Source organism: Clinocottus analis, unplaced genomic scaffold (genome assembly GCF_023055335.1).
Source record: "Clinocottus analis isolate CAN_PGR_092001 unplaced genomic scaffold, fCliAna1.0.p SCAF_16, whole genome shotgun sequence".
NCBI lineage: Eukaryota > Metazoa > Chordata > Actinopteri > Perciformes > Cottidae > Clinocottus > Clinocottus analis.
The window spans coordinates 12,703,759-12,720,130 of NW_027175887.1; the positions used below are offsets into that span (position 1 = coordinate 12,703,759).

Below are 16,372 nucleotides of genomic sequence, written 5' to 3' on the forward strand. Positions count from 1 at the left end.
TTCCCCTCCACAGGATTGTTGCAGTGTGTATCTGCCATGATGTCCATGAGGCCCACTCGATTATTTCTCCCCTTTTGTATCGCTCTTCTGTTTTTCTATCAACATTAGAGTATTTAGAGCCATGATCAGATGACAACTGATCATAAGATGAAACCCAAAGTGATAACTGATCATTATCTTCGAGCCAGACCGAGCGGGTGAATTCCACATCCGTATTGGACCTTACGAAGCTTTGTAATGGTTAGACTCCTGGACCTGGAGGCCTCAACGGGTCGGCGGTTCCCAGAATGCCCTCTTTAGTCTATCCATCCCTCTCTCCTGGTAGCCGCTGGGCATCGGTTGCTCGAAACTCCGTCGCTCGCATTTCTTCCTCTTTTACCTCATTACCTCTATTGCCTGGCCTCGCTTCAGCCGCCAGCCCTCTCTCTACCTGCCCCATGTTCCCTGCTCTGCCCCCTCTCCCTGCATTTCCCTGTCAGTCTGCCTGATAGCTGGCGACGGCCATGTTGTATATCTCACACAGAATCGAACGCCATTACTGTTTCAGCGCGTGGAGCCTCCTTCCCCCACCCAGGATGGGGGTCCGGGACTTAACAACGCCCTCCCTCCGCCTGAGACAACGGAGACTGTCAACAGCCTGTGAGTGGCGCTTGGTTGTCGTGTCTTGCTTTGCAGGAGGTGGTTTGTGGAAAGCAGGCCAATGAAGGGAAATGTGTTTGGCATGGTGTGTTTTGTGTGTGTCACAGGCCGGCGGAGGGGGGGGTCCCGGAGAGCCAATCGTGGATTACGACTCGTGCTCAGGAGATGTCCCAGAAGGTCGGCAGCTGGAGCCCTGAGGGACACCCCGTGGATGGCCTGGGAAGCATGAGCAACTCTCAGGTAGAAAGCTCATACATGCGCGCACCAGGACCGCATCGAAGAGCACTCACACACGACACAAATAAAATACATCTTTGTCGTACACCGAGTTTGCGTGGACAAGTACTCAAACACTCGAGCCATTCTGCATTTGTGTTTTAATTTCATATCATTGCTATCAAATGAACTCCCAAAGAAACATTGAGGACCCTTGAATGGTAAAATGAACTATGATCTTCATGTAGTTATAGATTGCAAATCCATCTGCCTTGAAAGATGTGTCTCCTTTATTCATAACCTGTGTTTGTCACATGAATTAGATGGAGACATAAGGACATCAGGTTTGTGTTTCCCCTTCCTTATAACTGATGTTAAAGTAGAAAAACAGCAGGGCATGAACTTGATGTTTTTACTCTCCATTCTAGTGAAAATAGTATCAGCAGTATGAACGTATGCTTATGGTTAAGGGTACTCGTGCCAGTAGTTAAGAAAAGAAACAACATTCTGCTGCAGTGCTGTGTAAAGTCACCTGGGCACAGACGAGAGAAGCTCAGAGCTCATACTGTCCCATCTTTGCTGCCTTGTTGCCTTTATTGTTTCTACTCAGTAGGCCATTTCCATGTCCTATGATCTCTCCTGTCTTGGTTTTTCAGTTAGCATTGACATGCCATTAAACCTTTCTTTGCCTAGTTCCATCTCTCAAGCCTGTCTCTTCACACGATGTTTTTATCTTACCGTACGTACCACATTTCATTCAGAGTCTACCTGGCCTCTGCCTTGAGAGTGGTTCATGTCCCTGTCATCATAAACCTCTCTGCTTGTAGACCTCCTGGAGGGCCTGACAGGTCTCTGTATCCGTCGGCCCTGTGACATAGCCCCTTCTCGGTATCAATCCATAGAGGTCTGGAGAAGTTTACACTCAGGAGTTGGCTAGAGGAGCGTGGCTGTCGGCTTCATTCAAACTGAATGATAACCTACAGTTAGATGAGACGGAATAGACAGAAAATGTCTTTAGAGGAAAAACACCACCCAAACACTCAAATGCAATATGACAGATGCATCCAATGAGCAGCCAGCACATGCTGCAAGTGGTTCTGCAATTGTATGGCATTACACAATTTAGAGTTTTATTATTTTTATTATATTTAATGTTTTAACTGGTCTTTTTGTTCTAATAATGAAATAGCTGGCACTCCATTTCTGCTAAATAGTCAACTTAAATAATATAAAAAGAAGTGCCACACCTCTGCTGCCAGACTGAGCAGGTATACATGTAAAATAAAAATAAAATGCAATTTGGCATATTTGCTCGGGGGATTTGTTTGGTATTACCTGGCAAAAAAAACGCAACATTCAGATTTCGATAACTACAGTTTGTGTAAACCAGCTAAACAAAGTGTCGACCCAAACACAACTAACAAAGAAGAAAAGGTCCCTCCTCACACTCACACACTCACCAAATTCTCCCACTGACTACTTTTACCTCTCTGAGACCCTCAATTCTCTGCTTTCTTTGGATAACAAACTTTTCCCACCTCTCCCCCCCCATACTCCCTGTCAGTTTTCATGGCAGCCGTCACACCATCTCCTGCTCTCCTGCTCTGTTTTCAGACGGTAGAGATGAGAGAGATGGGGCAGGATGGTTACTCGGATACTGAGCACTTTCCACCAATGGAAGGCCATGGCAGGGCCGCTTCCATGCCCCGCCTCCCAGGCGACAACCAAGTGAGCAGCATTCTCACCTTTCCACTCTCCTTCTATTTCCCCCCATTGTCTCTGTTCCTCATCTCTTTTTGTTTGAAAAGATCATATTCTCAAAGGTCTGGCTTGTTGCTCAAAGATTTCTTGCTGTGGTTACTGGAATCCATGCTGGAGAAAGTTTGGCGTATAGGGTCAGAAGGGGTTTCTGCTAAGAAGGCCTTACTGATAAATTCTCATTGGGTGTGGTACTGAGCAAAGGCTATTTTCTTTTTGAAATACATTTTTTAAAACAATAAACAAGATCTGCTATTGTTGCAATATTTCTTGCTAAAACATGGACATGTTTTGCTGAAATGTTGACCTCCAACCTTGAATTCAAAAGGACCACAGCAAGGCAAAGTGAGACCTTCTGCTCTTATCTCTTCCTCTCATCCTGCCTCCTGCATGGAGATGTTTTATCCGCGGGTTTCCCGTTTCCATCCAACACACTCATCCATTTTATCTTGTCTCATACCTTGGTGAGTGCTCTGGTTGTCATATGCGCACATCATATTTATAAATACAAATGTGCACACACACACATACAAACATTATACATACACACACTTCTCTGCCCGCCATTATTTCCTCTTTTGTCGAGACCCTGATTTACTCTTTTCTTGAGGTTTTTGTACTAAACTGTCTTTTCCTTCTCGCCAAAGGTTTTTGCCTGTGCCGAACTCTTTGAATTTTGGGGGCTTTTGTTGTTTTTCAGTTTTAAACCAGGACTGGGACCAGCATGATATTTCGCGTGTTTACATGTGTGCGTGCGTGCGTGTGTGAGTGTGTGTCACATATCTGTGTGTGTTGTGTATATGTGTGTTTCTCTGTTCTTTCTGTGCCCTGAAACTCACACTGTTGCTGTCACTCTGTTGTTAAGTGTGTCTGTGTGTGTGTGTGTGTGTGTGTGTGTGTGTGTGTGTGTGTGTGTGTGTGTGTGTGTGTGTGGACACCATTTGTGCGTGTACTTTGCTGATTGTCATCATTGCTGTTGTAACCGTAGTGCTGTTGTTTGAGCATTTTCATGGTTACCTTGTCTGTATAACCCTGTTCTGGCTCCAAACACCCCCAGTCTCTGTGGTAAGTGTTTCTCTTCCACCTTCACTGCTGCTTCGGTGTCTAATCAGACTCTCTTTCTCTGTCCCTCCTTCTCCTCTTGTCTTTCTCTTTCCTCTCTCCACTGTGGCACCCCATCTCTTTTTGGGTTGAACCTCCACCTAACAATTGTACTCCACTGTACCCCCATTTCTCTTTCATTGTGTATCAATCCACCCCTGTCCCCCTTACTTCTCTTCCTCCCTTCTTGGCTCTGCGCGTATGCTCCACGTGTGACCACACCTTTGGTGTATTTGTGGCTCTTTGTGTGTATGTGTGTGTCTTCTCTGTGCTCATACAGCAGCGGAGGAAAGGGCGACCACGTGGCAGTAACCTCAGTGTATGTACCCTGTCTTCCCTGTCTTGTCTCTCTCTCTCTTCCTCTTTTTTTTCTCTTTTCTTTCACTCTCACACTCTCTTGGAACTTCTTCTTTTTTTTTCTCCTCATTTGTCATGTATCCATGTTGTCTCTTTATCATGGCAGGGGGGTTTTCTATCAAATTGATTCGCAAAATCTTTCCTGGCATGACTAAATCCGATGCCAGCCCAGTTTCCAAACCGAACCCGGCACTCTTAGCTACTTCTCTCGTGCACCTAAGTGCGCTCAGGTGCAGTTGGTCTGGAATTGGACTGAACGCTGCACGTCCCTGTCATCATCAACAGTCGTGCCACACTGTCTCGTGGCCTCTGTGTTTCTGTCTCTCTTCTCTCAGCTGCTGCTAGTGCTGTGTTGCGCTCTGTCCTCATGCCTGTGTGCTAGTCTGTACCGATGTTGTCAATGTTTCCCCGCCTGTGTTCGAGTCTCCATTCACACCTGCATGCAAGAAATTTGTTGAAATGCGTTGAGGTGGGACTGTATTTGTGTGTGAGTGTGTTTGAGATGAGTAGCAAAAAGAGGAATTTGGGGATTTGGGGATCGGTGCGTGGAAATTGATGTGTTGTTGGGATTCTCAGTGCTACTCCTTTGAGGCCAGATAAACTGGTTAAATATACACCCGCCAACTTGTCACCTGTCGGTTGATTTGTTTAACACCCAATAACTGGAAAACTGGCCAGCTCAGCAGCCAAAGGGATCCAGCACTGAAGAAACCTCATATGGTTTACATGTCCAGGTCAGCAACTTGTGACACCATAAGCTCACAGACATAGGCTGTCCTGCTTTCCCCCCTCAGAGTATGAAGCCTCTGACCTGCAGAGGATGTTCTCATGTGGGTAGAGGACTCAGGACAACCCCTATGTACCTGCATGGCTGGAGGAAAGTAGAGGAAATAGAGGAATTTTGAGCAGCCTGCAATGTGTCACGTTCTGGGGGTTATGGGTGGTGAGGATGGAGGACTGCTGCAAGTCGTACTGACATTTCTATCTCCTTTATTATTTTACAAAGCAAGTTACAGAAGCATGGAAGGCATGGCTGTTTGCCATCATCTCTTTTACTTTATTTCTTGTTATTCTTTTTCCTTATATACTTTATTATTTCTCTGTATTAGGGGTCGGCAATTGCTACAGTTTCAGCCCCGGCACTTTGCTGGCTACCACGGGTGCAATGGAGACATGTGATGTGAATGCTTGAAATATGTATTATTTTATTAATCTGGAACTACAAGATTCATAACAATAATAAATAGTTTCATTTAAAAAAATGTGATAATACTCATTGAATTTTATTCGACTTAATTCCAGCAACAAGATCTCCTCACATTCAGTAACATGGTGCAAAATGACAGATAGTTATACATATTGATAATAAAGATCATATGCTGATATTTTTAAAGGAGACAAATAACTCTGATGGAGCCCCAAATCTGCCCCATGGGATGCTTTTTGCCGACCCCTGCCCAATAATCTGTATAAATATTTTAAGTAGCATGATTGGAAAAATGTTACTAATGTGGGAGAGGGTGATATGGGAGGCCGGCGGGTGAGCTTTCATTAGGGTTCAAGAAACTGATGCCATTCACACGCATACATACACACACATACACACAATCTATCTTAACCCTCATGGACAACACCGACTCAACAATCAAAGGAAACATCTGTCCCTGCATCTTTCCCCCTCTTTCTCTCCCTCGCTTCCTCGTGGGTTCTCGCTTTCTTTCTCAGACCATCAACGACAGCAGTCCAATGAAACGCTCCGCCTCATCGCTGGGCCACAGTAGGTCCGGGCGAGGCCACAGAGACAAAGGAGGTGCAGAGGACTACAACATGGAGAGTGTACCTGAGGAGGGGAGGACTTCCAGACATGGACACCGGCGAAAAGACCGGAATCATCGTGCATCTGAGAGGTCCCTCTGCCGCTACACCGAGGCTGACACAGGTGAGGAAGACCACAAACACACACAAGTAACCACATGTGTAGACAGACGCTGTGTTAACACAGAAGCAACACCAATTTGAATGTATTGACTAAAACCACAAAAGGTTTTGTGTCACTTTAGAGTGCTGATGTCGTGTGATGTCGTTTTTTTATACTCAGCACCACTAATAACTTCATTAAACTCCATCGTCAGGCCTGGGCACGGACCTGAGCACAACCACCCAGTCGGGCGACCTCACGTCCAAAGACAAGGATCGTGACAGAGATCGCGGCCGGTCCAAAGACCGTAAGCACCACCACCACCATCACCACCACCACGGCTCTGTGGACAAGGAGCGCTATGTAGCAGAGCGAGGGGGCGAGTACGGACACAGGCCCTCCCGCGACAGAGAGCACGAGAGAGAGCACGAGAGAGAGCACGACAGAGAGCACGACAGAGAACACGACAGAGAACACGACAGAGAGAGGGAGAGAGAACGGGACCGCCGCTGGTCACGATCGCCCAGCGAGGGTCGCGAGTGCATGACGCACAGACAGGTGGGCTCCAGGGTACTTGTGTGCATTTTGGTGTCCATTATAAAAAGCAGTGTCATGACCACATGTTCTGAGTTATGCTGAAACATATCTAACAAGGGCCTCTGGTTTGATGGCGGTTAACTGGTGCAATTAACCTACAATGCCTTGGTGGTATTTTCTGGCAGTAAAGAAACACTGTACTTGTTGCTGCCCTCGGTGTGACGTTTACAATGTGGTTTTATTCTGAGAGTTATCTACGGACCTCTGGATAAGGTGAAAAAGTACTCACAAGTACTATAAACTCATTAATAACCAGAATGTATTTGATATAATAATGAATAAAGAGATTAGAGTTATTATAGGACGACTTTTTGCTGCTGCCCACAAATTAGAGGCCAAGATGTGTCGTCCTGAACGACACAAAGTTGAGTTCAAACTGGCAAAGAAAGTGTCGGCCATTCATGTTTACATGTGCATAAGTATATATGCATGTACATGAAGGGCATTTATGTTTGAATACATGCACACAAATATGTTCATTATTGTGGGTATAATCATGTGAATCCAAGTAAGTGTTTGTTAAATGAAGTCTCTGTTGTCAAATCACTGTTCTAACAGCCAAACAAATATGCATATGAATGTATATTTGAGTCCCTAACTGCTGTCCTTATTGCCCTCCTTTAACATGTTTTGACTGCCAATGTTCTCCCATCTTCCCTCCACTACCTTTCCTTTTATAGCATCCTCTCCAAACACACACATCTAAACATTTCCTATGAGAAAAAAAAAGAGTATCTCCCTGTGGTGCACACCGTTTAGCCTTATATATTGAATTATACTATAAATTGTTTTACAAAAGCAGATTAATTAATCGGGGAAGAATAATTTTTCCTCAATTCACTTTTGCCTTTGTGTTGTAAATAATTTGTTTCTATAACTTGATGCATACATGTACCAAAGCTCCCGAACAATACATTAAAACACATGTTATGTATGTTTAGTCCTCATATTTACCCTGGTCCTCATTTGTTGCTCTGGAAATCAACCCTTTACCCTTCTTTTCTCCTGTCGTCTTTTATTTTCTTTCCTCTGCGTGACATTTTGCTTCTCTGTGTATGGTGCTGTTTGGAATTTCATCTTTTTTGTCCACATCCTCTGGTCATTTCTGCCTTTTTCTCCTCCACTCCACACACATTATGACTGGTGCTTTTATTCTTGTTCTTGCTGTGGGTCTTGTTCTTGTCTTGTTCTTGTCTCGCTCTTTTATCTGGACTTTATTGCTTCCACTCTGCTTCTCTACCTTTCTCTTTCTTTCTTTCCCTCTGTAATTGTTTTATACTCTATCTTTCCCATGCTCTTTACTCTACATGTTCTGTCGTTGAATTTGTGGTTCGTTCTTTTTATTTGCTTTATTTCACTTTTTGTGTAGGGCAGTAGTTCGGTCAGCGGAAGTCCCGTCCCCTCAACCTCGGGGACCAGTACGCCACGTCGGGGGCGCCGACAGTTGCCCCAGACCCCTGCAACACCCCGGCCACATGTTACCTACTCCCCCGTTGTCCGTAAGGCCATGCCCGCAGCACCAGGCGGGCCGCAGAGCCGACCCCCGGCCCCAGCCCCGCGACACTTTTCTCCGGAGCCTCCCCAAGGCCAGGGTCCTCCTCCCGCTGGACCCCCAATGGCCCACCATGGCACATCCCGCCAAGGACATCATCCCCCACCTCGCTGGGGAGAAACAGGTGGAGGTGGTGGCTCCATGGAAGGGGATGGCGGCTTCTACAACCAGGACTATGAACCCCATCATGAACCACCTGCCTATGAGCAGAACCCCATGCAAAGTGGCAACCCCCACCCCCATTCTCTGGCCAACCACCCACTGCCGCCTCCCCCACAAGCACAGCCACAGCCACATAACCCTCATCCCCTTCCTCCACCTCAGCCACACCCTGTCAACAACCCCCACCCTCATCCGCAGCCCAGTCGCACCTCACCTAGGACTGTCGGCCATGCGCCCCCTCCCACCACCGCCCTGACTGGGCCTGTACAGGGCCAGATGCAGCCCGCTGCCCAGCGCCGCTTACCCAATGGCTACCGCTCTTCTTCACCATCCACGCATCTCCATGGACCCCCACACACTGGGCCTCACAAGGTCCCCCCCCCAGCCGGGCATCCCAGAGGTCCCCGCAAGGGCCTGCATGAACCCTACAGCGAGACGGAGGACGACGACTGGTGCTAGCCTCTGGGGACGGGGAGGGGCGTATGGAGGAAAAGGAATTGATAGATGGACCAAAAGATGAAGATGGGAGGCTCTGAGCCAGAGCTCTGACTGCCAAGGGAAACCATGAATCTTTCTGTCTTGCCTGTTCAATGTTTTCCTCTCTCCCACTGCTTGGCATGTCCTAGTGATGGTGGGCTAGATAAAGGGATAGGTTTCAGGATGAAGGGGTGGAACAAGAATGCTGAGGCAGGATCTGGAGAAACAATTGGTGTCATGGGAAACCACCTCCATGTTCTGCTTGCATTGTTGTTGCATTCATATCTTGATGCCAAATAAGACCAACCTCAAACTGCAGTGTTTAAGGATGCAAGCAGGAGGGGTGATGGACACTAGTCGTTGTGTGTCTTAAATACGCCTCTGGCAACGAGCTACAGCCACTTACAAGATGTCAAGAATTGCGACACTTTACAGTCAGAGACAAAAGAAAGACCACTGTTTTTTTTTTGTGCATCTCAAAGCTAACTTCAGTTAAGTTAGCTGCAAAAAGAATCAAATCCAACCCACCCAGCCACCAGTTGAATATTGATGAGTTTTATCATCTGTGTTTTTAAATAAGAACAAAACTGACAATGAGCCCTCCACCTGTATGAGGTGAGGAGGCTAAGTGGGTGAGAGAGTTGGGGAGTGTTGCACGGGGTTGACGAGTCTCTTGGTTAAAATCTAGAGGACGGGTTGGGTGTGTTTGGGGTGTTTAACGTTGTTCCCGGAGAACACCCTCCTCCCCGAAACAAACAATGTAACCAACCTCAAGCCACGACCTATGAGAGAAGAAAAACAAAAACGTGGAGATGGGTTTCAGAAACAAAAAACAAACCAATAACTGTTTTCTGCAGTATTTCTTCTTCTATTCCTGCCTCTTCTTCCTCCTTCTCTATTACTTCTTCAAAGCATTGAAGCTTGAATCTTCTGTTGCACCCCACACAGCTTCGTTTTTTAGACTTGCGGAGTTGTACACCCTGTGGAATCCTGCATGAATGATACGAAAAAATAATAATAGCATCAATGAGAATCTACTGTATGTGGGGGGAAGTTTTATTGGTCCTTTCTGTTGTGGTCTGCAGGGTTTCTCTCTTTTTAAATGAAAATGCCTTTCTGTTTCTCTCTGTCTCTATGACATTCCTCTCAATGTACCTTCATTTACACTGAAATCAAGTGACAGAAGGCTACAGGAGATTGAGTAGTTATGTATGTATATCTCGAAGGAACAAAATGATTACTTTTTGCTTGCTTGTCTGTATGTTCTGTGCGAGATGCCTGCCACTGATACAGCTGGAATTGCACATATTTTTCGTGGCGTGAACTTTTTGTAATGACAGTGGAACAACGATATACCGGGAAGCAGGGTAAAGTGGAACAAAGACGTGGTGTCCATGTTGGTGGCGAAGTCCGACAAATCAGTAACATCTCAAAGTCTTCCAGGGTTTGGGGTTAAAACAGAGACATCCGAGAGAAAGAGACCAATGGAAAGGCGGAGAAAGGAGAGAAACTCTTCATCGTTGTTTTCTTTGTTATTGACCGTAATGATGGATAAACAGATAATATAATAACGTCTAACGATCATGATGATCTTGATATTGAGACAGATTCTCCATATTTGGTTTGATATTCTGTTTGTTTCCTTTTGAGCTCAGCTAATCCTTTTTCCAACCCGGAGGTGGAGCTCTAGCCCACAGTTGCATTGTGGGAGAATGAGCAGGAGGTCACGCATGAGTCAGAGATCATCCATAACAGTCAATAGCTCTGTCTTCCTTGTCACTCTTTTTTCAAAGCCTGTATAGAATTCAGACAGTGGGGGAAATTTATTGCGAGTCCCCTTTAAAAATGTGTCAAACACGGCAGTTTCCGACCGGTTTCTGCATTTAAATGGATGCATCTTCTCTCCTGCAGATGCTAAAGCAGAGTTCCACCACCGCTTGTGACCTTCCAGTGGCGCTGTATGACAAACAGTGTCCCTCCTAGTTTTTGTAGCACTCCTTCCCTTGTGATTCAGAGTTGTTCTGTCAGCACACCAAGAACACAGCTTAGCTCATTCTCTCACTTGTAGGCCACCTCGTCTGCGCTCACCTCTTGTAAACACGGCTCAGATGGGTTGGAGAAAAGATGTCTGGGCCTCGTCATGGTCCTGAAAAACATCTATGTGCTGTGTGTATCACTCCTGTATATCTTGTGTTTCTTTCTGTGTGTTTCTCTGTGTGCCTCAATCTAACACTTGTCACTAACGCACACCACTGTCAACCCCAACATTGTTATTTATTTTTTTAATTTGGCCTACGTTTTACCTGTAGGCCTATCACATGTTGACCAGAGAATGCACCGAAAAAATAGAAAAGAAAAAAAAACTGCCTATTAGTGTCTTTCCAACCTCAGTGGAATGTCACAGACAAGTATTTTTTCAAATCAGAAAGCACACTAAGTATGTAGCTCCTGGTTGTGGTGCGTGTGTGTTAGTGGGGGTTTTGCGTATGCGTGTGTGTATGTGTGTACATGGGTAAGTGCGTTTCAGATACATTTTTGGTGTTTTGTTTTTCTGCTTACTTTGCTTTTCATTTTTTGTCTCCGGAAATCCTTTTGAAATCTTTAAGATGATTTAAATAAGGTGTGTGTGTGTGTGTGTGTGTGTGTGTGTGTGTGTGTGTGTGTGTGTGTGTGTGTGTGTGTGTGTGTGTGTGTGTGTGTGCGTGTGTGTGAGATGTCAGTAACCCCCTGAATGAAACATGCAAAGCCCCAAACATTCACCATCCATCTTTGTGTCTATGCTGCAGTGAAAACCACTAACACGCTGATTAACCACACAAAGTCTTCAAAAAGCAATGTAAAGCCGCTACTGAGAAGAGAAAAAAAGTTTTTTTTTTTTTTTTAAGTACAAAAGATTTAAAAAACAAGGAAAAAATATCTAGTTCCAGAAATGCATGTGCTATGTGCATGCCACACCGTGGGTTAACAGTCATCTTCAGGACATAAAAGAAAAAGCAGATTAATGAATTCAGAGGAATTAAAAAACAAAAAAAGATATATAGGTAGATAGATGTTTTTAAAAAGCAATGTTTCCTTTTTTTTCTTCTATTTTTGAGAACAAAAAAGGTTAAAAATTACCAAAAAAAATGTCTAAAGAATAAAAACACAAAAGAGACTTTGGTGAGAGTTTGTTTTCTTCTGTTACATGGGGTTGAGGCACAACACAACCATGTTCGGGACACCACGAAAAGAACTGTTTAAAAAAAATATACATACAAAGAAAAGTAAGTACAGTTCAGATGGTGTATTCTTCCTTCTACTTTTTGTGGGGGTCAGAGGGTGCAGGAGCGAGCCAATTCTGATGATGTACTCATTATAACTGGCCGAGGAACCTTTGATCTCTCACTCACTCCCTCTCTTCTTCTCTCTCTCTAACTCTGTCTCTCTCACACTCTTATCTGTCGCACTCTCAAGCTGTCTCACCGCTATTTCTACCAGTGCATTTTGTAATTCCAAACAGAACTCTTCCTAAAGAATAAAATCCAGAGAGAATGCAAACCGCTTTGCCTCAATTCTTGTCCACATTATTGCTTCCTTCTTTTTAACTACGACGATGTGTGTTGTGGGTGTGTTAGTTGCGCTTTAAAGGTGTCCCGTGGACTTTTCTCGAGTAACAAACAAAAGTGATGATTATGAACACTGTTACTCACCAAAATGCAGCGTTTTAAAAAGGAACAATATGTACATCTGTTCACTAGCTGGCAGTCTTCTCTGTCTTTGCTTGCTCTTTTCTGTGTCATTTCTGAGTGTATTACAACTACCTGTTGGCAGGAATCTGTATTGCACACAAACAAACAAAATAAGAGCTCACTCTTAAAAGAAAACCCCAGAGTAGCTTTAGAGCTGAATTGATTTGTTCTTGCGGCCACATGACATATTATTACCTTTTTCAAATGTGTTGAAAGTCCAAATGTATTTGTTTAGCTCTGTTTGGCTTGTCATGAGCTCCTGATGGAAACAGAATGCCTTTTTTTTGCTGCTAAATGCTCCCCTATATTCACCAGCTAAACTGTGTCTGCCGTTTGGTGCTTGACTGTAGCGTCGCGTACTGTGGGCTTTTTTTTTGCTGAAAACACGATGACGTGAGAAGAACTGCAGAGTTGGGTTATAATTCGCCTAAAAAAAAACAATCATTAACTCAACCTTAAGTAAACAAACCCAAAGGGCTTGCAAGGGAACGGCGTTCTAAATCACAAAAAGTTGCTGTGAGTTAATTCAGCTCGTATGTTTCTGTGACGCTTAAATAAAAGGCAAGTTTGGAAGATACCAAATATCCTCAAGAAGAAAAAAAAAACACACAATATGCACACTTAGTTGTGCAGGAGGCATACATGTGGCTGCCTATTCCTTCATAGTGAGCTTGCGTGTGAGAAAAGGCCCGAGGGAAGGGAAAGGGAGTGAAGAAAGAGTGTGAGTGTTCAGATCAGTAAATATGAGAAGGCACACAAGTGAGTGTGTTTTCACAGACATGTCCAGACGGTTCCGGCCACTCCTCCCGGCCCTGTGTACATAGACAGGGTGCTCTGGTTTCAGCCGGAAGAATAAGCTGCTCAGTCGGGGGCCTCATGGGGCTCACACAGGCACTTCCCCCCACATTCCTTCTTCTGTTTCCCTGGGCTAACCCCCCTCCTCCTCCTCAACCGTGGTGAATCCCTGCAGTGCCCAGTCTAATGTCTGTGGGGGCTTTGCATCCCAAAACGCACAGCCTGCTTTAATATGAAAGTATTCAACAGCGTTGTATTGTATCTTAATAGATGCAGAAACATTTGAACCATCACCATAATTACTAATCAATTAATATGATGTGGGTATTGATAAAAAAAAACCTCTTCAGCGCCTGGTGGTTCAGTGCAGAACGAGTCTGAGATTGAACTACAGTCATCTGTAAACTTTAGGACTCCCTTATCTTGCTTTTAACATTTGTGGTAATGGATTACTGATTACCCACACATCATTTATCAAGTCCACTCAATATTAGAATCAGAAGCAGCTTTATTTACTTTTGTACTTAACCGGTTTTAACCCTTAACCAACAACTATTTTCAGGACAGCATTTGGACGAAAATACTTCTGGAAGAGCCAAAGGACCCCGGTTGTTCTCAAGTGTATTCTTACTTAGACAATGGTTCTGCGACCTCCCCCTCACTCTTTGGACCACAATCTCCTGAATAGTCGCTGCTTTTGTTCTGTAAATCAAGAGTGGGGGATGTGAAGTAAAACTCTTCACACCCTAGCCACTTTCCTATCACACACCGCTTGCACCAAAAGCAAATCACCAATTCAATATTTTGTTAAATACCATGGCTTAGACATTACACATGCAAGCCTCATTGCTGCCATGAAATCGCTCTTGTGGGTTTGTTTCTGTTAAATAACACACATCAATCCAGATTGAGTACAAAAATGTTTAATAAATACTGAGGTAGTAATTAAATGTATACATTTGCATTCTTCAACACATTTCCAGTCTTCATTCAGCAATGGTCCCCGCACTCACAACATATTACATTTGTTGAGCTGTACATGTTCATTCAGAGAGATCATGGCCATCCGAGTGAACCAATGTCCTTAGTTCCGCCCTTCCCAGTTGAAGCCAGTTAGAGTGAACCATGGCCAGTAATTAGGCCAAAAGTCACTGAGGCTACCACAAACCACTTGGCTGCTTCCGCGTTTCCTGCAACATGCCCGGGCTTGTTCAGAGTCATGCTCGGGACGCCGAGAACACGCCACCCCGGGTGTTCATCCAAACCACCCGTGAAGAGGCCCTCTGCAAGGCGCGTTCACGCTCCCAGGCCGTGTCGTAAAGTTCATTGCCTTTAATCTGCGCCGGGTTTCAACACGCTGCAATGGCTCTCGGCAGAAGCATGGGGGATGGGGGTGCTGCCAGTTTACTGCTGCAGTTCACATAGTCCAGCAAAACTGAATTCACACTAAGCTGCTGAGGGCAGTTCGCCTGTTCAAGTTTTGCCTTTTTGCAGGGCAGAAAGTCCGGCTCCAAGGCCGCTTTGCCTCGTCTTTTCCTCGAGTGCTGTGCCGGGCAGGAAGGGCACATATTCTCCTTGTTTTCTGCGTCACGGCGGACCTCGGTGGGGGAACCCGCGACCTCCTCTCGGGTAAAGGTCCGAGGCTTCCCGGCAGCAAGCGAGGCGGCACCCAGGTGCTCGGTTTGGGCGCCAGTTGGCTCCGTGGTCCCTTCAGCCGCGGGCTGCTGTTGTTCGTAGCCCACATTTGCGACACTTTCCGCCGTCGCCTGAGCCGCATGGTACATGTCCCGGGCGGATTTCATTACCAGAGTCAGGAGGAGGCTCCGGTGGAGGCGCAGACCCCCTCTCTGGGTGCGGGAGCTGTACAACTTCCCCAAAGCCACCACCATGATCCTCTTGGCCTCTGTGGTGACCTCCATGTCACAGCTTGTTTTGAAATTAGTCCAGGACAAACAATCACAAGTTAATGTTTGTGAATTCAGTCTCCACCCGCTGACTTCACACACAGACACAATACAGACCGGGTGCAGGACAACTACTTATCACCTCGTTGACGTCACTCCCCCCGCGTCATAGGAAAGAGCCCCGCCTTTCGGCCTCATGTCGGGCTCTGCTATTTCTAACAGCCCTGAATGCAACAACTGGTAGAGCAACTGTGGCTATTTTAATCTATCAGGATATGCCTAACTGTTCAAGTGCAAACCAAAACCACAGCAAACCTAGATGTGATAAGAACCACCACACACACACACACACACACACACACACACACACAAATACTTGCAACACTGCTCAAATGCATAAAAACAAATACTAAAAACAGGAGGAAAAAATAATAATAATAAGCTAATTTCTTCATGAGTCTTCAACGTGAATGTTAAACCAACCTCTTTAGTGTTAAGGTATTTTACATGTTTCAGTTGTGGAATAGTAGTCGCCGACTCTAGTTTTCCAAAGCCAGACCTGTTGCTTATTGGCGGTTAAACAAATGAAAGATCTCAGAGGAACATTTTGTCAATAAGTTTTCATTTATTGAATCCAGCCCACATAAATGGTGTTACGTCACTGAACTACACCAAAAGTGAACCAAAAAAATCCAAAATTAATTTGTTTTCGGGCTAATGTGGAATTAATCCAGGTAGTAAAATGCATGTCAAGCGGTTCTAAATGTTTAAGGACATGTTTCAAAATAACTAACACATGATAAACTGACAACAATGTATTGGTTTTATTTGCAAAACCTGGAGCAGGACAAGTCTAACCTGTGAAAAACATCTATTTATAGTCTTTCTCACACCAGGGATGAATACCAATCCACTGCTCCAGACTGAACAGGGAAGAAAGCCTGTCTATAACAGTCTCTGTGCGCTCGTTCACTCTCACCCATCCCCCAGCGTGTGTGTGTGCGTGTGTGTTACTTCCTTTTTAAGAGAAGAGATGCCCATATTAAGCGCATCCTGCCCCTGTGGCACATGCAGAGGAAAACCCATGACGTGTGTGGGAGCCCTTGCTTCCTGAAGCCATTTAAAGTAACAGTACGATTGCGTCAGGGCTCGCTACTTCCCTAAGACC

General features: G+C 45.2%; 2 protein-coding genes across 10 annotated transcripts in view; one reads left to right on the top strand and one right to left on the bottom strand.

Moving 5' to 3' along the window:
* cacna1aa (calcium channel, voltage-dependent, P/Q type, alpha 1A subunit, a) overlaps positions 1 to 11,770 on the top strand; it is a 73,231-nt gene extending 61,461 nt beyond the window's left edge. For 5 of the 9 annotated variants that reach the window (XM_068579608.1, XM_068579609.1, XM_068579611.1 and 2 more), the window contains 6 exons: positions 524 to 639; positions 747 to 879; positions 2,470 to 2,583; positions 5,797 to 6,010; positions 6,204 to 6,547; positions 7,956 to 11,770. In XM_068579608.1, coding sequence (XP_068435709.1) covers positions 524 to 639; positions 747 to 879; positions 2,470 to 2,583; positions 5,797 to 6,010; positions 6,204 to 6,547; positions 7,956 to 8,759 — 1,725 coding nt within the window. In that variant the 3' untranslated portion in view covers positions 8,760 to 11,770. The remainder of the gene's footprint in view (positions 1 to 523; positions 640 to 746; positions 880 to 2,469; positions 2,584 to 5,796; positions 6,011 to 6,203; positions 6,548 to 7,955) is intronic. The other 4 variants (XM_068579614.1, XM_068579616.1, XM_068579615.1 and 1 more) reach the window with 3 other exon arrangements.
* A 2,464-nt stretch (positions 11,771 to 14,234) lies between these two features.
* ier2a (immediate early response 2a) lies at positions 14,235 to 15,283 on the bottom strand. Its single transcript, XM_068579068.1, has one exon. The coding sequence runs from the start codon at positions 15,217 to 15,219 to the stop codon at positions 14,650 to 14,652; it is 570 nt and encodes a 189-aa protein (XP_068435169.1). The 5' UTR covers positions 15,220 to 15,283; the 3' UTR covers positions 14,235 to 14,649.
* Between the last annotated feature and the right edge of the window lie 1,089 nt (positions 15,284 to 16,372).